Here is a 25,305-nt window from a genome sequence, read left to right on the forward strand (position 1 = left end):
GCTGGTTCTCTGCAGTTAACTGGTAGGGGGAGGCATTTCTAGAGAAACAGTTCATGTGTTATCTAAGAGCCCTCTAAAAGAGATTAATCCCACCTATCCCTCTCCTTAGTGACTGGACAGAGCCAGTGTGACTGACTTAGATCATATTTGACATATGCTTAAGCTGTCATTGTTGCTGAAAAAGCAGTCTGTCTGTCTTCCCCTTTGTCTCAGCTACTTATTTTCCTGCTTTCTGCTTCATTGTGCCAGCACAGCTGTTTGCGCGGCCACACGGTGAGCCAGATCTGGGAGCCCAGCAACAACCATCAACCAGGTTCAGCATGCCACACTTAGAGCCTTAGACTGGAAAATTGGCTTTTAGGCTACTGAAGTTGGACAAGGTGATTTAGCATTTGAATAATTTAACTTCCATTAAGAATCGTCACAAAGCTTTAAAATGCGTTTTACATGCGTTGGTGAACGCCACCACTGGCAGTCAGGAACCATTTTGGAAGACGAACTCTTCAGTCTGTGATTGGAGAAAATACTTGTGTTTATTAGGCAAGGTCACTGGAGAATCTAGAACATTACCTTTGTCCTGTCTCACTTGTATTTGAGTGTTTGTAATAGCAGAATTGTTAAAGCAGCTACTTTACTTCGCTTAAAAACTTAGTATATGTGTGTAAATTTCCTTTTTATTCTTCAAGAAGAAATCTATTGATAATGTACATACATGTATTGTTTTATTTTCTTAATGATTTCACTCGTTACGTGCCTGCTTTCCTCATGACTCCCCTCCGCTACCTAATAGTCCATTAAATGTTGTTGATCAGTTTTTGTTGTGTTTTGGTAGGGCTCATTGCCTGTCAATAATTCTACAGAGAACAGATATACTGGCTCTGACGGCCTGTTCCTGCGTGTGAACTTTATGTACCCGATCAAATATTTCCCAGATAAGTGATTTGGTAACTGCACACCTTCTCCCTGCCCTTTCACTTCAGTCTCGGGAATCTTTTGGGTTTGTGTACTTTTCTAAAGGATTTTTTATTTCATCCCATGCTCAAATATATTTTGAGATATGCCAAGATGTGATTGATTGCAATACCGAATAAGCGGTATGTTGGGTATCACATGCCCTTGAATATGAGCTGCATTATTTGTTTAAGAGTGGTGTATCAAATATGCTTGGGTGAGCAGCTGCAATGCTTGTGGGACCAGGTTTGTTATAGATCGTAGAGTAAGGCTTTCTGGAAAAAGTCTGCATGATTAAGAGTCAAGCAACTGAGGAAAAAAGTTCACTGACTAATAAGAAAAACTTGGAAAGTAATCCTATTAAGTGTCATCCCCCCCCCGCTTCTGATGAGTCCTGATGTAAATTTATAGGTATTCTCTATAGACATAAGGGAAGGTTCACTTCCCTCTTAGAACAACTCCATCAGCAGTTTCCCACACTGCCCCTGAGAACATTCTTTCATTATCTTGTTTCCGTGTAATAATTGCCATGGAGTAGTCACAAACTTGTTTTTCTACCAGTTGAAACTATAGAACAATGTGTATGCGTTGACCTGGATTCAGAGAGAGAAAAAGTTACTGTTGGTATAGTCTCTACCTTGAAAATTTGCCATCAGCATGGTAGAGAGTTGCTAAAGACATAATGCGTAATTGAAAAGGCTAAATGCCTGCAAGGATTCTTTGAGATAAGAATTGTCTTTGAAAACATTTTAACTAGAGGTCTGGATTGTCTCATTAATCCTTTCTGTAGTTCCATTACTCTTTAAAATTTTATTATTTCTGGAGTGATTAGCCTGCAATGTAAATAGAAGCTACAGTTTTTGTAAAGTATCTTTTTTCTTGATATGCTTTATGTCAGACTCTTTTTTTAAACTGTTAATGTAGTTCTTAAATATAATAAGGCATATATATTTACATTATGTATAATCAGGGAAAAAAAAAGTTTTCTGATGAATAGAGGAATGGCCCTTCTACGTAGGGCACCCAGCTGCCGTTCAGGAGATGCGATCCCCATTTCTGGCTCCGTCCGTTAAGCTCCCAGCATGACCGAGGGCCTGGCTTCCCGCTGTACCTAATCTGATGTAATTGCGAACGGCTACCAAAAAATGGCACCGTCTTGCACTTTGCCCCAGCCATGTGCTCGCACAGCTTCCCCTCTGTCGCATCTAGGGATCGGGTGGCTTTGGGATGGCTTCATCCCGCTTGCTGCATGTTTCCTGCCGAATCGGCCCGCGCGGGGTTGCTGTGCTGAACTGACCTTGCGGGCAGCTGCCCACAATCTCCAACGCTGGCAGGAGGGCAAGAACCAGCAACGGGTGGGAGCAGGACCCCCTCTTCCCGCAGCAGCTCGCCGTTAGACAAGAAAGCATAGCGTGAAACCACACCATCAGTAAATCACTTGGACAAGTACGTCCTTATCTAACTTGCCTGGTGAAAGGATAAAAATCTTTTACTTGGGATAGTACTGTTGTGTCCGCGACGGTTTGGGGACACAGGCAGAGCAAGGGCTTGCGTGCCTGAAAGCCAGTCTGCTTCTTTACACTGGTTTGTTCTGGTGAAACGAGTACTGGTTGCTCTAGTGAAAAATGTTACCTGCAAAGTCAGCTTGGCCATTAATGATACAGTACTGAATGACTGCTGTAGAGAAAGGTATAAATGTTCCGGTAGATTGGACTAACTTTTAGAGAAAAGATAAAACAAAAGATACGGTTGTTCGTGTTGTATAATAGTCAGGTTTAGATTTATTAGTGAGTGCAGGACTAAATGTGGAAGAATTAAACAAAATGGACTGGAAGTGTCTCGCTGCCTTTAGTCCAGAACACGTATAATACGTTCTGGTTAGGTATAGAAAGTTTAGCTTTCAACTTGATTGCAGATTTGATGAAGGATTTTGTAAAATTTTGGTGTCTGAAAAAAGTGAGCAATATTTCAAGAGGAACGTTTCAGTCTCATGTTAAGCATTCAAATATAGGTGTATTTGATTTTTTTTTTTTTTTTACAAGAGCCGAAGTCTGAAATAAGACAAATTGTCTTGTTTACCTGTATCTTAATCTTTTTACTTTCGTGTTTGTATTTCTTTTCCCTCTTTTTGACTAGAGGGATCATTTTCATAATATTTATGAAAAGGGAGAACTGACCAAACTGATGTTACAGAGGAAACAAACTGTCCAAAATAACAGCACGTTATCAAATACATTAAGAAATCAAGAACAGAGAAATAACCTCCTGTAATATTTTGGCTATAGTACTCTTGGTGTTACCTGTACCAGTAGGTGGTACGGCTACAACAAACAGTTGTTGCAGTTGGTCACCATTTTTTAAGTGGCTGCATCACAAAGTCAATTCGTTGAAGTGGAAATTAATATAAATGTCTTATTTGCTTTCTTACATTTCTCTTAAGTACTAAAAACCTGGCCAGGTAACAGGGAGAGCATCTTCCAGTAAACTTTTTTGAATTTTACAAAATGCATTCTTTGATAATTTTTACAACTTAATCTTCTTCCGTCATTAGGTGGGTAAAGTGCGAGTGACAAGGGGAGGCAGAGCGCTGGTAACGCGGCGGCGGGGATAGGGGCTGTGGCAACGAACGCGCAGCCGGGCAGCCCGCTCCTCTGGCGGTGACCAAGCTGCTGGTGGGAGCGCAAGTTCGTTGTACTGAAAGACTTGGAATTGCTGTGAAAGCCAAACGTCTGACTTGGTTTAAGAGTATTAAAAGTAGCTTTTTGCAGTGGTTTATGCAGTATAATAAAGAATCCTAAATGATTGGGTGTTCTCACAAACAGCGGGAATCATATAATTCTTAGAGGCATCATTACAGCCAAACGAGGTATTCCTTGATATTTTTCCCCCCTCCAAATTATATTTATTAACTTATTTTTTGCCCCATACCTATATATAATTTTTTGCTAAGTTATTTTTGGTTTAAATCTCGGTCTCTTATCTCTTTATCCCCAGCTGCAGTTGATGCTTAATAAGTGAAACCTTTGCAGACTTCAGTAGGAGCTTGAAAGAGCACCCCATTGCCTCTGTGCTGAGTGATGGACAGATTCCCTGCCTGCTGTTCACTTCCCTGCTAGATTCACCTAGGGTGTAATATCCTAACAAAGCAGAGGAGGGAATTGAAATGTGTTCTTCTGAGAACAGCAGTAAGTCAAGCTGCCTTTCTAGTTGTTCTCTCAATTAGCTCCTAGGAGATTTTCGTGCTTTTCTAGTTTCTCTTGGGGATATGTGACCTGATAGCATATTGCTATAAGTAATTATTTTACTGGTATCAAAGTAGGTACTGTACACAAACACAAAGCAACATTTTCAGCATCTTTATTGAATGCTGTAAATACCAGTTTTCCAGACAGGCTTTTTTCTTTCTTTCTTTGCTTTTTCTGTTCTTCTTTGGAATACAGTCGTGACAGTTCTGATCTTCATAACTTTGTTAGGTTTGCGCTGCCCCTTGAAGTGAAATTGCTAGTGAGTGGTATAAAGCTCACGAGCTAAGGCAGGGGGGTGAGGAGCAGTGCGAAATTGTTGCAGCTATGGGGGAAAGAGGAGAGGAATTGCTTTCACGCCGGACATTGCGGGTGATCATTACTTGTTTGTAGAAGTGGGTTATTTAAAAGAAAAAAGAAACTGGCCTTAAATGCATAAGCCACAGCAACCCCATTTAACTCCTTCCTTTATCAGAGACTACAACGGGAGCACCAGGAGAAGACTATTCGCCTAAACTGATTTTTGCTGTGTGGAAGCATTTGAAAAAACAGAGGAGAGCAGACACACCAGGCCTTGTTTACACAGCTGTGATGAAGTTTAACAGTTCTGCAATACGTTTAGCTCTTTTTGTTTATTAAACTGGGTCCCACAACTAGTAAAAATGAGCATCAATAAATCTCTGGTGGCTATCAATATAAATTGATAATCAATATTATTTGATTAAAGACCAACCATTTCTCAAATCTTTCACTCTCTCTAATGAGGCTGCGTGACAGCTACATCCATGGGAGAAGTCTAAGAATTTAAAGGACACTGATGTTCACTGGTATCGGTTGCCTCATTATGTTCTGACTTAACAGAATTTAGTATTCCTAGGTGAGTGTCATTGTGGATACTGAACTAAAGAGCTGCAGTACTTCGAGGTACAAAGCGCCGTCAGTTTTCTCTAGTGAGGCTCGGCAAGAGGAGAGGCTTGGGAATCAATACTCAAAAGTTTTAAGTATGTACCTTCAGTCAGGGGAAAAAGATGGTTATCCGTTTCATATTTTTGGGGTAGTGGTTGAAAGGATTTTTAGGCATTCAGCAATTACTTCCATATCCATATAATCTTTTTAAGATATTTTTTATTTTAATTTTGGTTTTTATATATAAAGGGATTAGGAAGGAGGTTAGACAAAGTACAGGCTTAATACTGATAGGAAAAAAAAAGTTTTGCAGTTTGTATTACTGTTAATGTGTAATTAACATTGATTTATGAGAACTGTAATTTAGGCAACTATAAACTGCTTCATGACTTTCTGCAGAGCAGATATGAACTTGCTCAACTGTAGATGGTCAACATTCACATCCTAAAATTTATTTTCAATCTGAACTAGTTTTTGTAAAAGCTGACTGTTGGATTTTTGTGTTTGTATGTAACTAGCATAATTTTGTAGCAGTATACCTGAAGAAAGTGAGTGTTTCAAATCCTGTTTTAGGTATCTTTTCACAATGACCTCTGCTTCAGACCTTCTGTGTTTCATTTGTCTACTGGAACTCCAGAGATGACTTGCTCTGAATTCGCGTCTTGGATTCAGGTTTTTACCTTTGAACATCTTCCTTTCAGAGCCTTGACCCATATTGCCGCCGTTGCTGCTGGTAACACGGCTCATAGGCGACTGGAGGAAGCAGAAGGTGTGCATTTGCCTGGTGTTTCAACATGTAGATGCTATTTGATTTAGGTGGTGAGGTCGGACCGCTTACTTTAAACAGTTGTTATGGCTTACTTTAAAAATCGTCACAGGCACAACTACAGAGGCAGTGTAATTGAAAATCCGTGAATGCAAGTAACTTTATATTTAATGCTATTCTGTATTTTAACATGTCCATAATTTCAGACAGTGGAAGAGGAGTACTTCTGTTCTTTTACAATAATGTGTTGAATTTCAGACTTTGCCCGAAAATGTTTCAGGTTACTATTCTAAAACTGAATTCTGTTATTCTATTTTAATATTTTATTAGAATTGGGAGTGACTATTTTAATCTAGAATTCAATGAAAAGGACACCTTTTGAGGTCTTCTGGTAATTTTGCGTGGAGGTGTGGCACTATCTGAAGAGTATACGTGAGTGTAGGTTATAGTTTTTAATAGTTTGGGTTTTTTAGAGTAATAAAATGTTAGCAGTTTTTACTTTAAGTTTCATTTTATTGGATAGGACTGTAAATAGATATGTTACTGTAAAAATCAGATGTTTGTTTAGTGTATGCATTAAAAGCACGCCGTACGTAATATTTAAATAATTTATGGGAAGTTTTAGTTTGACAAGTAACTGGTCATTAAGGCAAAGACGTTTTGAGCAGGGTCATTTTCCCTAGGGCGCGCGGAGGCTGCCGTCGGAGCCGTTGGTTATCTGTACAGCCCGGGATTCATTAGCTAATACAGATGGGAGAACCCGCGTGTTGCGGAACCAGGGGAGCTCAGCCCAGCAAGCCTTTCAGCCACAAAGCAATAAAAGCATTCCTCTGTAACGGGCTCCAGCACTTATCTCTCTTCTCTGGTACTGTTTGTGCTGAACCAAAGCAGCTGCTACCCTGAGTTAAGCGAGAACAAACTCAACATGGCGTGAAATTACTGCACTTCCATTCACATTCATTAGAGTTATATTGTTACCAGCTACAGGCATGACTGGTCTTTGCATGAATAATAACAAGAAATGCTACTTTGTGAGTTTTACCTTAAAACATTAACAAGACACAATGCAAAATTTGAAACCATGTGTATTATGGTCCATCTAAGAATACATATTACTGCATTTTTCTTGTCAATTGCTGGAATAATATTTATACTTACAAGATTTGGAAAAAGGCAGATAGGAAGTTTCTAAATGGAAACATGGTTAAAAGGTGGTTATTAAAAATAACACGCAAAGGTCTTGAGCGTAGGTTCCCAAAGCTGTGTTGCTGCTGCTAGAACGTGCAACCTCCGAGATGTTTGTCATGAGGGAGGAGAACCAGGATCCAAATCCCCGAGTACCAAACAGATGACTCCCCCTTGCTCAATTAGAAATGAACAAGCAAGCAAGTGGAAACTTGTTTTGGTATTTATTCCTCTTCCAGCAGATCGGTTTCATCCTGATAGGTTGAATTTCAGAAACAACTCTGTCGCCTGCCTGAAATCCGGTGTCGTCTCGTTGGTGCTGCTGCAACAGCGAGACCTGAACGTGGGTAAAAATCCGCTGTGTGCGCAGTTGTAGTGGGCCTGCTTTTCATCTCCGTGCACTCCAATCCATGTCCATTCTGTCTAAAAAGCCTTCAGGACATTCATAATAAGGAAACACCTGAAGAGCAGCGAGGACTCTAATCCACGCTTTGTCAATCCAGCAGTGTAGGATTTTCCTCAACAGGTTTTCTTATGGTCTTTTGATTCTTACTATAAGCCCAAAACCAAAGCCAAACTATTCTTGCTCTTTTTTTTAATAATGCTGTTTTTAATGATTGATTAATTGCCTGTTGTTCAAGCACTTTTTCAATTTCTTGTGTCCGTTTCACGTAGATATGTGAATTGCATTGCACGTCTGACCTGTTTATGAAGTTTTAGTATGTCAAAAATACCAAAAATTTCAAAGCTGAGTCTGATATGTTGAGTTATTTGCTTGTTAACATTTACAAAATGGGTTATTCTTCTATGACTAATCGGAATGGTGTCTTTCTGTTGTGATAGCACGCAAATTCAGAAGCTGATTGCTGTAGATACAGCTTGTATATACAACTAGGAGCTTAAAAAGCTTGTAAGCTTGTAAAGCTTGCAATCTTCAGCCCAAGAGGAAGAGTGTTTAACAAAACCACAAGCTATCTGCAACTAGTTGTATGGAAGTGGACTTCCTCGCGCTGTAGACAGTCGAGGTGATGCCCACGTTTCAGATGACAGATTTTTATCGATCGTGGAAGGCTGCATTACTTGTTTACACGTCTGTCTGCAAAAATGTTGGTGTTTGTGACTTCTGATTGTCTTAGATCTGTCCATTTGGGGTTCTAGTAAGCTTATGTAATTTGAGGTAAAAAGCAAACAGAAAAAAACCTATTAAATCTGTGAAGCTGCAGCTAATTTCCTCAACAAAGTAAACCTACAAATTGCTATTGTTTTTTAGATTATGCTCTTTTTGTGTTGTACAACCCCTGGACGTGATCAATGAAGACTTTTTAGTCTTTCTTTAGAGAAAGTTATATATGTTTACCGCAGTAGTTTATTACAGATAGTAGAAATGGTAGAAGTAGATGTGAACTCTCTCAAATAAGCTGTCTGGATCTTAAGCATTGTTTTATTCTGTCCTAAAGAAATGGAAACAGTTTCAGAGAATTAATTTGTTTAGAGTGTAAAATAGCAATTGTGTCTATTTAAAGAAAATTCTTTTGTTGTAGTTATGTTTTTTAGATATGTTTCTAAGGAAAAATAATGAAACAAACCCACATAATTCATTTTCTTCACCTTATTCAAAAAGTGTTGTAGAGCATACTCTAAATATGCTATAATATAGCATAAAATAAATTTTGAAGGTTTTAGATTGAATATTTTTCACGGCCAAGATAGCTATTAACTATTGTTTTAACTGTACTGTTAAATATAACGTACCTGAGGCAGGTGTTTGTGGTCTGCTTAGGTATTAACGGTCATTTGTGAGGAAATTTCATGTTGTCAAAGGTCTCAGGTCTTGCATCCGTATGATACTTTGGCGTACCATCATTGCAATCCACTAGTGGAATTTCTTCCATAGCTGTGAATATCCTCTTGATAGCAGTGTTTGTGTGTGCCAGTGGTCAGCAACAGTGTCAGAACTCCAAAGGGAAAAATTGTTAATTCAGTCGCATCTGCAGTCAAATCAGTGAGGGTTTTTATGAATAAAATTTTACAACTTTGTAGCAAGAATATATCTATTTAATTCCCAGGAAGCAGCAGCTTTTAAGTTTTATCTTACAGGTTAGAGGTTTGGTGGCTTGCTTCTTTTTTTTTTTTTTTTTTTTTTAAAAGTTGGTAAAAACTTGGCGGGGGCCAGAAATGTTGTCTCGTAAAGAAAGAAGGATACCAGTAATTAGCTGATCAGTGGTGCTTGACCTTGTGAGCAATGGGAGCTCTCAGCTCGTGCTGGGATCAAGTTTATCTGAATTTGTGAGCCACTGCCTGGTACCGGCCCTGCTGTGTGTGGTTCAGAATCTGCCTCTGCTGTCATCCCAAAGCTAAGGGCCAGGCTGCAATGTCGCCTACTCATGATGAATAGTACCTTGTTTTGCAAATAGACTCATTGAGGTTAACCATCATCTGTGAATGAAGTTACTATACAGTGTGAGGGAGGATATTTCAGTCTGGCCCATGGTGAGTGCCGAGTTGCATTAACAGTGGATTTTCTGTAGCTCTTCCAGTTTTCATTCCCTTTCTTTCCAATTTAGGCTAGAGGCAAGAGGCAAAGGTCCCGGAGAAAACAGGAAACATATTGTGAATTACAAGACCTTTTCAGATTCTTTTCAGCTCTGTGTTTCCCACCATAGTAATAGTCTGGTATCGACTTCCCCGAGTCCCCCTCCGCCCCTTACTTAAAATATAAATATGCGATGGCTATTAACAAGTGTTCTAGCCGAGTTTGTTGGGATAGTTCTCCTTTGACTCCCAACCTCTGGTATCAGTGGCTACTTCTGACTTTTTGGATTGATTGAATTGTTTTGTATTTTGAAGTCAGATGTGGTACTTGGAGATAAGGCAGATACTTGATTACCCCATTCTAATTTTTTATTTAGATGCTTAAACCAGCATGGACCTGAGACAAAAGAAGCAGCCTTCCCTGTCGTCTGTAGGAGAGTCACGTGATAGATAGAAAAGCCAGCAACTTTTTAAGGACAAATGTAGTCATCAGGGTATGCAGCTGGATGCAGATTCTTATGTGGTTATGGCATTGCACTGAGAAGAAAGTTATTGTGGTCATCCCAATAAAAATATGCAGAAAAAAAATGAAGGTTTCCTAACAACTGAAGATCTAGAAACCCTGTTTTGTAGTGAGGTTTGAGAAGCCTCACCTTAAAAGCCGTGATTGGGAATTGAGGCACCATAACCTCCTTGCTCTAGTTCTATGGTTCTCATTATAAAATTCTATTTTCAGAATCTAATTACTTTAAATTAAAATACTTGCCATTTGCAAAGCACCTTGTAATTTCTGAACTACTATACTTGCATCCCATAAGCTCTATGGGAGAAAGGCAGGTATCATGCCTGTTTTACGTTTCTGGAAACTTAGATACCATGTGCTGTTGCTTCTCCAGGTGTGAAGTGATTTAGTGATAGATGAAGTGATAGTCTTGCACTTGCCAGTGTTCTGTCGGAATGGGATTATTCAATTTTTTGCCCTCTTAGGAGAGGAGGAAGAAAGCAGTAGACCCGACAAAATCAAGCCTGCGTAACTGAGAAAATGTTTTAATAAGGTCTTTTTTGGGAGGTGAAGGAGATGTTTATCATCACGTCTGCTCCTCTGCTCAAGGTGTTGATCTGACTTTGAGCTACAGCGTATGCCCGTGGCAGGCAGTATATGCACTGATGTACACGTGTCCAGCCACTTAACAGCTACCGAGCTTGACTGGGTATGTGTGTATGTACTCTAATCAAAGAATGATCGCACTACATTCAATACAGAGTCTATAGTACAGTGCATAACGCCCTTTGCTTAATACTTTTTTCCCTAGAAGTGTCTTCACATTGTTTTGACTCACCGTCTAAGTTGAGAATGATAAGAACTCTAAAATATTCTTTTCTGATTTAGAAAAAATGTCTAACAGTAGTATGTGATGTTCTAAATCTTTTATTCTGTAGGTCAGTAACAGATCCACGAGATGGAAAGAGAGTTGCACTCAAAAAGATGCCCAACGTCTTCCAAAATTTGGTCTCTTGTAAAAGGGTCTTCCGGGAGTTGAAGATGTTGTGTTTTTTTAAGCATGACAATGTAAGTAAATTCAAAGTAATTTTGAAGTCTTTGATAAAGCCTAATTGTAAAATGGAGCTATCTATAACAGGAGTATTTTTTTTCTTTTAAGTTAACAGAATATCTAAAATGCTTTAAAAGCTCTCTAATTTTACGGTTATCAGATTTCCTGGAAACTCAGATATTACTGTTGCAAACGCTATAAAAAATGAAATTATCAAGAATCTAAGGATATTGATAATTTCCCTTCCAAAATGCTTGCAAATAGACAGGCCATACACTTCCACCTAATCTTATTTTAGGCTTTAGATTAATGTCAGTCTGCACAAAGCTATGCCAGCTGCAGATGCTTTCTCTTCCAAGCTATTTCTTACTCCATCTTCCTCTCCCCTTTGCTGGAGTTTATTGGGCTCTTGGTTCTTCTAGCAGAGTGGTTGTGCAAGCACTCCCAAATCTGCTTTAGGTAAAATCAGCTAGGTTAAATTAAAACATTTTAAGAAATGATTTGAATTGACGCATATGGTTGTGTCTGAAGTGAATAAAAAAGTACTTAGAGAAACTGTTCCACAAGTGCAGCTGTGGATGTGGTAACCTCTCCCATTGATGGGCAGTAATGAGCATCTTGGGAGTACTATCTTCTCCTAGCGGAATGGGATCAGGAAGCGGGTATCTGTTTCGGAACCTTATTTCATTGCTTTTCCTCCTGTTTTGAGGTTTATCTTTTTTTTTTTATCTGAGGGTATCATATTCCAAGAACGATTTTATTTGTGGTTAAGCACTGAATTCAGATAAGTGTTGTTAGTGGGACGCAGAAGAGGTGGGCTGCCTCGCAAGCTTGTACCAGATTGCAGAGTCCCACCACCCCACTATCACCAGTCCTTGGGAGATGGATTCTGGGACAAGATTTCTTTTGAACTGGTATCTTAAACTGCTCCTCACCAGGAGGTGAGAAGATTTTACTGAGGACTGTAAAATTAAATAAAAGCGTCTCTGTAAGCAGTCAGAAGTTGAGCCTGATAAGCACTGAAGTTTGTGTGCTTCACCTAAATGTCATCAATATTCCTAGGACAGGATCTAAAAGACTACAGCAAGGTAGTATTTTTTTCCTGTGAGAGGATGTAAATTCTGTGCTGCTGCTTTTCTACCTTTTTGCTTTGCACAGAGAGCTGAGCTTCTGATTCAGAATGTGAACAACTTTGGTTTTTGTAATTCCCCTGTGGAAGCAACAAATCGCAGAACCCTTGAAGATGAAAGGCAGAACAAAGTGGAATATCTTTTGCTTTTGCATTTCTCTGCTAGAATGACTTCTTCCAAATATTTTATGGCTATATATATTTTTTAAATCATTTTTAATTGGGTGGATGAACTTATGCTTTTAAGCTAGTACAGGAACAGCTTGAAAAAGTTTCTTGAATTAAAAAAAAAAAAAAAAGAGAGAGACCCTGAACGTACAGAATATCTGACTTGGTGGGCTATTAAATTTGCGTATCTAGTGAGACAGAATATTGGTCCGCCTGCATGGGATAGAATAAAGTGAAGCTGTATAAGAAAGGTGCAGTCTGATTGTCTTCTTGAAAGGGATTTGTTTTTGTTTGACTGGGATAGGTCTTGATCTTGTGTGGTGTTTCCTAGGTACTCTCTGCCCTCGACATACTCCAGCCTCCACACATTGACTATTTTGAAGAAATGTATCCTAAATATAAAATAGAGCATCTTAATTGAGGTAGGTGTAATTTTCATTAGCTTAGAAACTGCAAGTAGTTGCTGGTATCTATGAAATAGAACTACGAAAACCTTGAGCCTGTATCTGAACATTTTTATTTAAAGAAGTGAATCCATACTATCAAGAGCTCTTAGTTATTGTTAACATTGGAGGTGAAGTGCGGGATCGAATGTGAAGCTTTGAATATGGAGGAGCCAGCAGATGCAGGGCATTGTGGTATTTACCAACAGATCCTGCTGCTACTAATGGGGATTCCCCCAAAATATTTTCTTGAAAACTATATCCAGTAATTAACTTCCTCTCCGTTATTAGTACCTTAAAGTACTTTCTGGTGTTTTCAGAGAGTGCTACCCTCACATGCTTTGACACCATGACTTTTCAGGGATGTTTCAGCAGAGCAGTTGGGTTGTGGCTTTCCTTGTTCAGCCTCTATCTTGATCAAGAAAACAGATTTCACAGAAATATATGTGCTGTTTAATGTGTCACTGATGCAAAGGTACATGCTGTCTATGGGTAACTGTATTATAAAATTTAATTTTAGTACATAACTTGACATGAGAATGTCATGTTTTGTTCTGTGTTTTTCCTTTTTCAAACTTTGTTTGGGTTATCTTGGGAATTTCTGCATTCTTAAATACTGAAAAGTAAGCCATTGGCTTGGGCAGGCTCTTACTGACTGTAGTTGGAAGCGAAGTTCTGTGACTCAAAGCACATTGTTTTAGGACTTACTCTAGTTTTTAAATTGCTAGAAATTACTCTAATGCAATGAGTTAAGTACAGATTTTCATGGCACAGAAAGTATCTAGAAATATCATGAGATTTAGAATAAAAAACTATTTTAAATAGGGATAATTCTGTTCTCTGCAGAGACTTTACTAGCTACAGACCAGGAATCATAATAAAGATTGTCTGCCTAGATTAATCCCACTGTCTGTTCTCTTCTTTATGCTATTTTAAAAATTTAACATGCTAAGATCCAATTTTTGAGAAGTTTTTAGCTAATAAAAAATGAACTTGATACTTAGCACTGAATGAGATTATTTGTTTATATTTTATTTTTTATGTGTGTAGGAAAAAAGCTCTCCACCAGATTCCTGTCCATAAGAGCTTTAAGATTATTTGCAGAGTTTTATGAACTGTTCAGATATTTTTACAACATGCTGTTAGTAACAAAATATCCTTTGTAGACTTAAGTAAAAGCGGTATTTTAGAGAGCAGGTAATAAAATATCCTAACACATTGACATTTCCATTATCAAATTAGCATTTCAGTACAGGGATCTGCCATACAGCTGAGGTCAGCTAATAGACTTCTGCGTTTCCTATGGAAAGCCCCAAAAGCAAACACTGAAAATTAAACTCAGTGCTGAACTGTTGAAAGCAAACACTTGAATCATAGCTTATTCAGTTACGTGTCACCTCATTATACTGCTGCTCCTTGTACAGCTTTGGTTGCCTTGCCTTTCAAGTTTATAATTCGCAACAAAATTGTGCAAATAACTTCCTCCCCAAACCAAAATTGTTACCAAAATTCTCTTTGTAAATCAGGTAGGACATAATGAAATGTCTGCTATAAGCTTAAGTAAGCTGCCAATCAATTTTCACCTAAAAATGTATGCATATATGTTCAGGAACATATACAAAGTGTTCTGATTGAAGATTTGGGTTTATTTTCTGAAATTATCTAGTTTTCATACAATCGTAATTGAGACCTGAGAGCTTTTTCTGTTGCCTGGGTGCATAGTAATAGTTAGGTTAAAAAAAAAAAATAAACTCCCTGTCCCACAGATGTCCACGTGCTGTGTTCTGCTTCTCCTACAAGTAGCTTTATTATGGTGGTGTCAGTCTTCAATGGAGCTGCTTGAGGTTTGAGTGCACCAGCTTACTCGTATGGTTAGACTTTGGAAGGTTATTTTTTAATTACTGATAGGCTTTAGCTGCTTTTTTGTATGACCCACTTTACAAGACAATTAATGGGTGGGTCATTCTTTATTTTTAGATAAACTGAACTTTGTGAAATATGGTTTGATCTATTTATAATACCTTGAATTGATTGGTGAAGGAAGCAGGTGTATTTTAAACTCGGTGATTTTAACCAAAGTACAGCATGATTTACCAGTTGGTTAACAATATTGCTATACTATACTGGGGCTTTTTTGTATGAATGTTAGATAAAGCTCTTAAATTTTGCTTTGGTATTTCTTTAATGTGAGCAACATATGAGTGGTTTTCAAAAACTGGAGTTTGGTTATTTGCACTAGTTCAATGCCCTCATTTTATAACAAGTCATATGAGTTATAAATCAGATCTAGGTTAAGGATTACTCCTTCCGTGTAATTGTACAATCAAGAATATTTAAATGGGATAAGCTTATTTTCATGAGCTTAGCTACTGCCAAGTTTTGTATATAAACCCCGAAATATTAGTTTCCTTCATGGTTAACTGATTTTAAGTCATTCTGACTAGTATTTTATAGGGCTTTTTTTTTTTTTTTTTTTAAAATACATTTTAATTTCTTGACTCTAATATTGATAATAGAAGACTATTTGCTTTGTAGTCATCTTTCTCCTTTCTGTTGAAATAATTGCAGTAAGTGCACTTATGACCCTTAAATTCATTAGAAGAATGAATGAATAGGTGTTTCAATTTCTATGCACATTTTTAATTGCATGGGCTTCTGCTTACTGTAGTATAAGAAGAATTTATTTCAGATTCACTTTAAGAGGATCGGTTAACTATATTCCATATCTGAGGGACGTAGTTGTAAAAACTTCTTTTGTTGATCCACTAGTGTCGTTCCTAAAGATATCGTAGTGACATTCCATTTTTACAGTAAGGTATAATGATCAGTGATAAAAGTGTAGAGGGATGGAGTTGGTACTGCTGGATTTCCTTTATTCTTTCTAAGGAGTTGTAGTGCCCTTTTTGGGGAAAGAAAAAAAAATAGTAAAAGAATGACTAAGACGATATGAATGATGTGTTGCAAATGAACTGGTAGAGTTAGTTTCAATTATTCAGTGTCTCATAGGTACTAGCAAGAATTGCAAAGCATATTTTGTAAAGAGAACTCATTATAAAACTGACTTAAAATTTTGATGATTAATTAAAAGATTTCTTAGGAAACTGGTGGTGAATAAAGGAATTTTAATCTAGTGAGATTTTTGGTTTAGAATGCAAATTCGTTGCAAACTCTTAGATTGAGATATAATTTGAATGTATAATGAGGTTTTAGATTGAAAATCTTTGTGAGCATTTCACAGCTTATACGGGTGTAGATATTTTTGCCAATATCACCTAGTGCAAAAATGAATAGATAATGGAGCATATAATATTCTGGGTGTCTGTCTTGAGAAAATAAATGAAAAAAAGGTTGTTAGTGAATTTTAGGTTTTATATGTTCGTCATTAAGTTCATCATTAAGCTGAAGTTCAAGGCTTATCCCTGCAGTCATCAATTTACCCTGGTGGAGCAGAGTGTAATCCCTGGTACGCAGGCTTGGATGATAGTTTGGTTCTGTTGTATGCCTGTGTTCCTGGGTGGACTGACCTAGCTTTAAAGCATATCACTTATAAAGGTAAATAGTGACCCACAGATTTTGCTAGAGCATCTAAAAACCATTTCATTACAATTAACGTATCTGGTAATTCTTGATTGAACTGATTCGGCAGAGTTAGGTTTACGGTTGGACTCGATGATCTTAAAGGTCTTTTCCGACCTAAATGACTCTATGATTTATAGCGCTCTTTTACAATTACAAAATCTTCTGCAATTGATTGTAATACTGAATTCTGCAACTGGAGATGCACAGACGTCCTCTTTTAAGAACTATCCTAAGCTTCTATAGTAACTTTTGGAAAACTTGTTTCATTACAGTGAATATTAGAAGCAGCTTAAAAGACGTCACGTTTGTCAGTCTTGTTATACTGACTTGGAAAGATGTTAATACTAGTAAAAGCAAAGGTGTGCAGCAATTCCTTCCCATTGATCTTATTAAGAGGTGAAAGAACTGTTTTCTGACAGATTACGGAGTAAATCCCTCATGTATGTAGGGTGGAGGAGGGTAGACAGGGAGAAGGGAAGATTTGGTTCCTCCAGCCAGTAGAAGGGACAATGACAACACTGTTGGGGCACCAAGTAGCGTATGCTCAGGCTTTCTCTTCTTTCACAGTCTCCTTAGAAAGGGTTCCCTTCTTTAAGTACCCTTCTGCAACGGCTTCGCGGCAAGTTTCTCTGGGCCATCACACAAACAAATCGAACAGGGACCTCAGGGGTTCAGAGGATTAGCACACTCCATAGAAGGCTACGGGTTGCGACTCTGCAGCTGGTAACACAACAGTTGATATTGTTGGGTCAGGCAGAATTGTGACTTAGATTCTCACTAGATATCCATGAGAACAGAATAGCTTGATGTACTTCCTACAGGTAACGAAAGCACGGTGGTGTTATCGTCAAACCAGTAAACTGTATGAGAGAGTCCTAGATGTCCACTGGGATGAACTGTCTGCCACAATGGCTCTGTTCTCTCTAGACCGTGAGGCTCTTCTGCCTTGGGTTAAAATTTTGCTTTATTCAGCAGTAAAGTTGTAATACCTTCATTCCAGTATTTGCAAAATGTAGTTGGATAATATTGCCTGGAACTGAAAATGTTTTCCCTAGTATGCATTGATATGAAATTATTTCTATTGAGAAGATTGTGTACACATGGGAAAATACCAGGGAGGTTTTAAAGTTGAATATCATGTATTGTTAGCAGTCATCTTTCAAGCAGAATCTGCTGGCAGCATGTGCCTGGCTGTCAATGATTCAGTAAAAATAGACTGAAATCTTCCCCTTTGTCTTTTTAATTTTAAACCTTTTATAGGTACTCAATAAATTATCTTAATTCCTAACTTAAGGATTATGACTTGATTTTTGAACAACCTGAAATGACACTGTGAGAGAAGGTTTTAAAACGTTAACTTTGACTAGGAACTCTTCACACTGCGTGTTTGACATTTGGTGTTGCGTTTTTTTTTTTAAAAACTGTTTTAAAAGCTATTTGTAGAATAAATTATCAATAGTAGTTAGTAATTTATGCACAGATCTACTACTGATTAATCCACATTCCCCCTTGCACTGTTTTGCTTTTTTCTACTCATGGAAGTATTTGATAATTTTACTACGTCTGTCCATAAGCACTGCAAAATATCAGAATAGTCATCTGCGACAAGTGCTTTGTAGCACAAGCGCATTTCCCATTTGAATATCATATTCAGGTAACCTCAAGGCCAAATAATTAAATAACCAAGTGAAATTTTGAAACCAGTGCTGAAGTAGCGGATTTTATTTTTGCATTCTGCAGACTGCGTCCTGCCATACCTCTGGGGAATGGCTCACCGCTCCGTTTCAGACACGTGTTTTTCCCTGACACCAGACAACCTGTATGTCTTACTCTTGCTAACCACAGCATACAGCCAAGAAAACTTGTCCCAGCAAGCCTATACACAATCTTGCAGGTGTGGTATGCCAGATGTATTTGTCTTTCCCAAGACAGAGCTTCCACAGCATTCAAGCTTTGTTTTATGGATACATAGATACAATTATTTAGATATTGAAAGTAGTGATTTTATTGTACGTAATACAAAATATGGTGCTACTGAACTGCAGGTGATTAATACCAATGCCGTTAACTCAGAGCTGATTGACAGCGTGGTGCTTTTGTGGAAGGCTGGGAACTCAGCTCCTGAGTTTTGAAACTGAGCAGGAGTGGAGAGGTGGGAGCTGCTGCTTCACTCGTTGTACCCCAGCTCAGTTAGGTTGAAAGGCTGAATTTTCTCTGCGTTAGGAACTCATCAAGAGCTTTGAAGCCCTTACCTTGCACAGAAGTAAGATTCAGATGAGTATCGGTCTTTTCTTCCTGGTATGAAACACTGTCCTTTTTATTTTTTCCCCCTGACTCCAAAACCATGTCCCTCCAAAAGCTTCTGCTGTTGCTTCTCTGTGGTCTTTGACACGTGCCATAGATTGCCATTTCTACTTTGCATAATTAGAGGTGGCTTGATGGCAAATATATCAGTCATTTTACCTATAACAGAAAAGGCAGCAAATTTTAAACATAAAAAATAATTCAGACAGGCATTAGATCAATTAATTTTTTTTGAATAATTGTTGCACTATTTTTACATGGACCAGTTTTTTTTTTTTCATGTTTTGGGTATTGATACAAAACGAGGATGTTCTAGAAATACTTCTACTAGGAAGCTATAAAGTCTGCAAAGAGTTAGAAGAGATCAGAGGTGGCATCGAAAACTAAGCGTGATATGATCCTAATGTAAGAACAAGTATAACTAAAGTACACTAAAATAGTAGAAAACCCCTTGTCCCCATTTTATAGAAAATCCTCAAATAGCTAAGAAAGAGTTTTGTTTTGTTTTTAAAAAAGCATGTTTCTTAGAGGATCATGCAGATAGACACCTCTACTCCGCTGTTAGCATCCAGCTAATCCACCTAGCCCCGAACTTGTTCAGAGAATGCCTCTTCCCAGAAAAACAGTCTATAGAATTGAGTTTTGAGGTATGCAGAGACCTAATAAAGACGGATCCGAGTCATTCTGAGAACGCCACATCACAGAGTGTACTTTATTCCTTTTTAAAATTTGCCGGTCACTTTGTAAAATTTACCGACTCAGCAGGTCTCCCAGTCAACAGAGTAAGTGAAGTTCTTTTGTGCTGTGCATTTGCCTTGATAATTATTCTGAAGCAAATTGGTACATTTGTAGTTCTAATTTTATACAGCTACTTAACTAATTACTGCTGTCAGTAGCAATTTTTATCTGGTAGTAATGTTCAGCTTAGCTGCATGTTGCAGCTCCAGTGACCACTTCATAGCCAGCTTATTTTATGGTTCGACTTAAAAAAGAAAACTGCAGGTACCTGTTTGAATAGTTGATTGAGATCCCATAGGGCTTTTGTAGTTTGTTTTTGCTAAACATTTATAGTACTGGCCGGAGTAAAGTCATTGACCCACTTGGGTACCAGCTGTTTAAGAAGCTGCCACGTTTGTAAAAGGCAGGAACATCAAGCAAGCGCTGCTTTTGCTCTTGTTTAGAGACCCTCATTAAATTATCTAGAGACAATAATCAGATAGCTGCTGTTCAAGTTAATGGCACCTCTGAGCCCCTGTCAAGAGAGCTTTATTTAATGCGCAACAGACCTGGAGTGGTGCAGGTGCCATTTCAGGCCCTCATTTAATTTAAGCTGCTTTAGTTGGCATGGCAACTAGTTGAGACATCTGGGAGACATTATGCTTGGGATTGAGATTTAGGAGGATTTGTGGCATAGCAAAACAAAAATCTTATCATAATAAAGTGCAGAGTAATGCTTTTGGATTTTTTTTAATATTTTACATTAAAAATTAAATTTAAAGATTTGTTGCAGCCATAAGGTAAAAACGAAATTTTAAAAGGCCGGTATAAATATTTAAGAGGGCCTTTGCAAAAGGAAAAGAAAAATTAGAGGACTAGAAATTATGGTGCTGCAGCGTTGGGTTTTTTCTTTATGAATCCTTTATGAATGCAATTTTAATTTGGGGGTATTTGGTCCAAAAGTTGGCAATATTTAATTTATAAAATGAATTTTTGTGTGGTGTGCTGATGGCAGATGAGCAATTTGGCTGATAGGGATTTGGCCAGGTAGGGTTTGCGGAGCAACAGATGGAAGGAAAACATTGATTAGGTAGAGATGGAAGAAAATGTGAGTTTTCTCTAGGTTGTTGGAGGTGCAGCTTGACCTGTGCCAATTAAGTGGTGAGAATGGTAAGAACAAGTAGAAGTTTCTGCTGAAGCTGACCTGCTTGCTGTGTTCCTGAGAGATAAACATCTTAACTGAAGTCAGGGTTTGCTCTTACATTTCAGACTTGATAGTAGCAGAGCTGGTTATAAAGAGCACTGAACCGACCGATAGGCTCCTACAGGATAATGGTGAGATTTCAGAACAAACCAAACCAAACCCCTCAGCGCTGACCTAGTTAGCTTTGCTTTCAGACACAAGGCCAGCTCGGCACACTCGTAAAAATACCACCACGAGGTCGATGAGTTCATGAAGTTACCAGAGCTTGTGCATGGCAGACGCAGAGGGCGCGTAGAACTGAAGCGTGTAACTCCCTCGTGCACAGCAAAGCCCCGTTGCTTCCTGCAGAGCGGAATGCAAAGCCGCGCACGCTCCAGCGTTCAGGTAGCACCCGGTCGGAGGAGGGCAACTGAGCCCTTGCCGATTCGTACAGCTGATCAGTTTGTGTTTTTGGAAGGCTGAGAGCTGATGACCGCTTTACCTTGAACCGTGAATGAACCTGGTACGCCGAGGGAGATACTAGATTGGGGCCCAGGAGATGCAGTTTTATTTCTAACTCTCTCCTTGATCTTTTGCACGACCTTGGCAGCGTGCACCACCTCTCTGCCGCGTTTTTGTCTGTTTTGAACGTTGCAGGGCTTGGTGTGACTCATAATGCTTAATGCCTAAGGCAGGGGGCTCTGAGACGTTTGATACCTTGTTGAGTTAACAAATGGCTACCGTGTTTTACCTTCTTCAGCCACAAATGTAGTAATATCAGAGATTTTTGTTTCAAATGTGACTGCTAAAGGTAGCTTTTAAAGCAGTAGTGTTTCTTAATTATCAAGCTTACTTGTGGTAAAAGTTGAAAATTCTCGGTATTGCAAGTTCAATCCTTCTTGAAAGTTGAGGTGCTGTGGTTTTGCTTTAAACTCTGTTCTGAACCACAGCTCCAAAATCAAAATTTAATTTACCAGGGTTGCTCGTGAACGAAGCGGGGGACGGCAGAGGCAGCTTCTCTGCAGCTGGACAGGCTCTTCATCGCTGGCCGCAGCTACAGCTGGCTGTCGCTAACTGCCCGGTACAGCTCGTAGGCAGCGTGTGTCTGTAGTGTCCCGAGTATTTATCGTAATGACTTTTGCATGTGTTTTATGACTGTAACATATTCAGGAAACTGACGCTATGATATTGCTTTTGTGGGTTAAGATATGCTACTTGTGTCTTCCATATTTCTCCATTTTTGTAACGTTATATTTTTAGTCATTTTAGTGCTTCCTGAATAAACACAATGCCCTTCTTAATCCACACCTTACCTCGGTATAAGACACAGCATATACAACTCTTTGTATCTTCAAGTATTTGTGTAAATTATCAGTGAGCATGACCATTGCTGTGTTCTGCATGTCCGTGAGTACATGAAGTAGTGGTTTCAGTTTGGTTTTGGGCTTGTTTTTTTTCTTTTTTGTTTTGTTTTTTTAGTTTTTCCTCCAGATAGAAGTTTGGTTTGGTTTTTTTTTTTTTTTTTTTCCTTCTCCTGTTATAACTCAGAAGAGGTTTTATGACTGGGATTTGTATGCATGTGTATATGATGCCTGAGAAGGTAAAGTAGTGGGTACTGGGTAGATTTAGGGAAGGGTACGTATTTTTAAAAGTCTGCATTACCGATCGTGTAGCAACCTGCAAGGTACTGCTGATAACCGACTTTCACAGGCTTGCACTTGCCAGTTTGTCTGGTTAAACCACGTTGATGTATGTCCACTATGAAGACGCTACTTTAGTTGTTTGTAATTCGTGGCTTACCGATCTTAAGGAAAAATGTAAATGTTTCAAGATGCCATTAATTATATAAAAATTTTATTTTGTTTTCTGAGTTGTAATTTGACTTTGGAATAATTTTGTAACAACTACCTTAATGCAAACGCCACTTTATTGAGTAATCTGTTTTCTTTCACAACTCTTCTTTTATTTTCATTCTTGTAAGAATCTGGAGACTTGACCTATGAAGAAGCTTTATTCTTTTTTACTCGATAGCTCTGACCTGTAAGAGCTCAAATTCCTAGGAGTTAGAGCAAATGTTTCAAGAAATTATGTGCTGGATTTTCTGCTTTTGCCTTAACTAATAAATTGAAGATATGTTGTCACTGAATTGATGCAGAGTGACCTCCATAAGATTATCGTCTCTCCTCAGCCACTCAGCTCGGATCATGTCAAAGTTTTTCTTTACCAGATTTTAAGAGGTAATTTTTCTTCTTTTAAATTTAATGAAAATTATGTAGTAGTGGTATTTTTTTTTTTTCCTGTTTCTTAATGTTTATTCTCAAGACATCCTCATCTTGAATAAGTTTCCTGTGGAAACTTGTTCTTTTTATATCATATTATGAATGAAGAGCGAGCATGAATTATTCTAGTTGTAAGAATATGGCAGCCCTGCTGCCTTCCATCAGAGTCATGGGTAAAGATGGCAAGACTTACGCTTCAGCTGCAAAGGCTTTTCCAATGGCCTGTGAGAGTCTTACGGTGGGTGGGTGGGTTTTAACAGTCCTCCAATGCTTTTTGAATCAAGGTAGAGAAAGGACACTGAGACTGAGCCAAATTGATAAATAGATGTAAGCATACCCACTTAAGGTATTCTGGAGAACAGGCAAGTTTAAATTGTTATGGAACAGTCCATTAAAGTTTCATTTTTAGCTGAAACAATTTACCATAATAGTAATTTTAAACTTGATTTATTTTTTTTAGTCCATTTGGAAACTTTTATCCAAGAAATGAGATTATTGTGCTTGTCTTCTGAATATCTGATCAGTGTTAGTCTGGTTGCTTTTCCATTGGCTTTATTTGAGTATTTTCACTGGAATAAGCTGCAAGTAAACAGTCAGTTTTCTCTGGTGGTAAATAAGTAGTAGATCGTATTCATAAAGAGCAGAGCAAAGAAATCTAAATTATATCCAGAATTAATATGGGCTATTCCAGGTACCTGTTGTGCCAGAGAAAAGATTTATACTCCTAAAGGGCAAAAGGCATTTGTGCCTCCGTGATTACTGAATGCGATGACTGGGGGAACACTCAAAACTCTGATTTCTGTCCAATGGCAATGCAAAACTGTCAGTTAAAGTTTGTTCAAGAGTTACTTGAATTCCCATTCCATTTGCCCAGGCATTTGGCCTGAGAGCTTAGTCTTCCCCAGTTTAACACTATTCTTTATTTTTGCTCTCTCTGACCCCACTTGAATTATGGCCATTTTCCCTTTTTCCATGCTTTGTCTACTCCTGTAGGTCATGTGCATAAACAACGTCACGTTGGTATACTTTCTTCCACTGTACTTTTTAGTGAGGTGCTTTCTGCATTACTTTCATTTTCTTAAAAAGATCAGAATTGCAGCTTCAGGGACAGCAAAAGCACACAGAAGCATAGGTTATCTTTTTTTCCTAACCACCTAAATGTTAGGACATCCGATCACAGCCATTGGGGCTGTTTCTAAGTTCATTAGTTCTAGCTTTGAATTTTTGCACTAATAAAGCTAAGAAAAAGGCCTAGGCTTTACTGTAATTTGGGCCTGTATTCTCTTAGCCCTGTTTTACATTATCTGCTGCTGGCTTATGAGGTTTTGGTTTGAAAAAAGTGATTTTCTAAAAAAAAAAATAAAAAAAAATAAAAAAAAATGCAAATTAGCTTGGGTTTAATCTGACTTTATTTCTGAAGTGCAGCTGTTACCTAGGAAATTGTTAAGTCAAATTTTAGTGCTGCAGAAGTTAAAATTGTTACTGGGAAACAGAGCAGTAAGAGGCATATGTCAATATTCCACTGTTGGGATTTGCAGAGTATCCATGTCATAACCAGGGAGATGATGTTCTGGTTTTGTTTTGCTTTTTAAAAAAAAAAAGACTACTACGTAAATTACTTGCTCTGTCTAGTTTGTATACTCCAAAAGTTTTATTCTTTCATTGACTGACTGAGTGTCTACTAGAGACTGGAAGCTAGAATCGTGTAAAACATGAGCCAATGGCAAAGTCTTTGCTGGTCAGGAGTTGCAAGACCTTCCAGGAAAATGTTGTCAGCCTTAAACTTCTTTTAAAAGGAAAAAAAGGTATTTATTTTAATTTCGTTTAATATTTCAGGTCTGAAATATCTACATTCTGCTGGCATTTTACATCGAGACATTAAACCAGGGAACCTACTTGTGAACAGCAACTGTGTTCTTAAGGTGCTACTTAAGTTTATTGAAAATGTACATATGTGTATGCTGTTCATTATCAATCGGTGGTTGTTTTTTTAAAGAAAAACATTTGACATGAACACTTTTCCTGAAAGTCATTTTAAAAGAAGAAAACCTCACAGATTCTTTAAAAATTGTAAATGAAACAAGCATCTTCCTTTCCCCTTTTCTCCCTCCTTCTCCCTAAAACTACGAGAGCAAGATAGAACTGATTCTTGTGTTTGGCTTGTGCCCTCAGCAGCCGAGAAAGGCGGGCTGTTTCTTCAGGTATTGCACCGTTGGTGTTCGGCGTGCAAGTCAAAGTAAAGGCGATACAGAATGCCCAAGACTCTTCCGTTGACTTCTCAGGCATATGAAATTTTGGAGGGCTTAGGCATGTTGTATAGCTACGCCAAATGTAAAAAAAAATAAGTTTTGTTCACACTGATTTGCTA

At 38.2% G+C, this 25,305-nt stretch overlaps 1 protein-coding gene across 5 annotated transcripts in view; it reads left to right on the forward strand.

Moving 5' to 3' along the window:
- The window catches only part of NLK (nemo like kinase), a 66,058-nt gene that overhangs the window by 23,668 nt on the left and 17,085 nt on the right, over window positions 1-25,305 (forward strand). For all 5 annotated transcript variants that reach the window (XM_082328263.1, XM_082328264.1, XM_082328262.1 and 2 more), the window contains 4 exons: window positions 11,023-11,152; window positions 12,764-12,819; window positions 22,789-22,895; window positions 24,774-24,859. In XM_082328263.1, the coding sequence (XP_082184389.1) occupies window positions 11,023-11,152; window positions 12,764-12,819; window positions 22,789-22,895; window positions 24,774-24,859 (379 nt within the window). The remainder of the gene's footprint in view (window positions 1-11,022; window positions 11,153-12,763; window positions 12,820-22,788; window positions 22,896-24,773; window positions 24,860-25,305) is intronic.

The sequence above is a fragment of the Platalea leucorodia genome (genome assembly GCF_965183815.1).
Source record: "Platalea leucorodia genome assembly, chromosome: 16".
In the NCBI taxonomy this organism is placed as follows: domain Eukaryota; kingdom Metazoa; phylum Chordata; class Aves; order Pelecaniformes; family Threskiornithidae; genus Platalea; species Platalea leucorodia.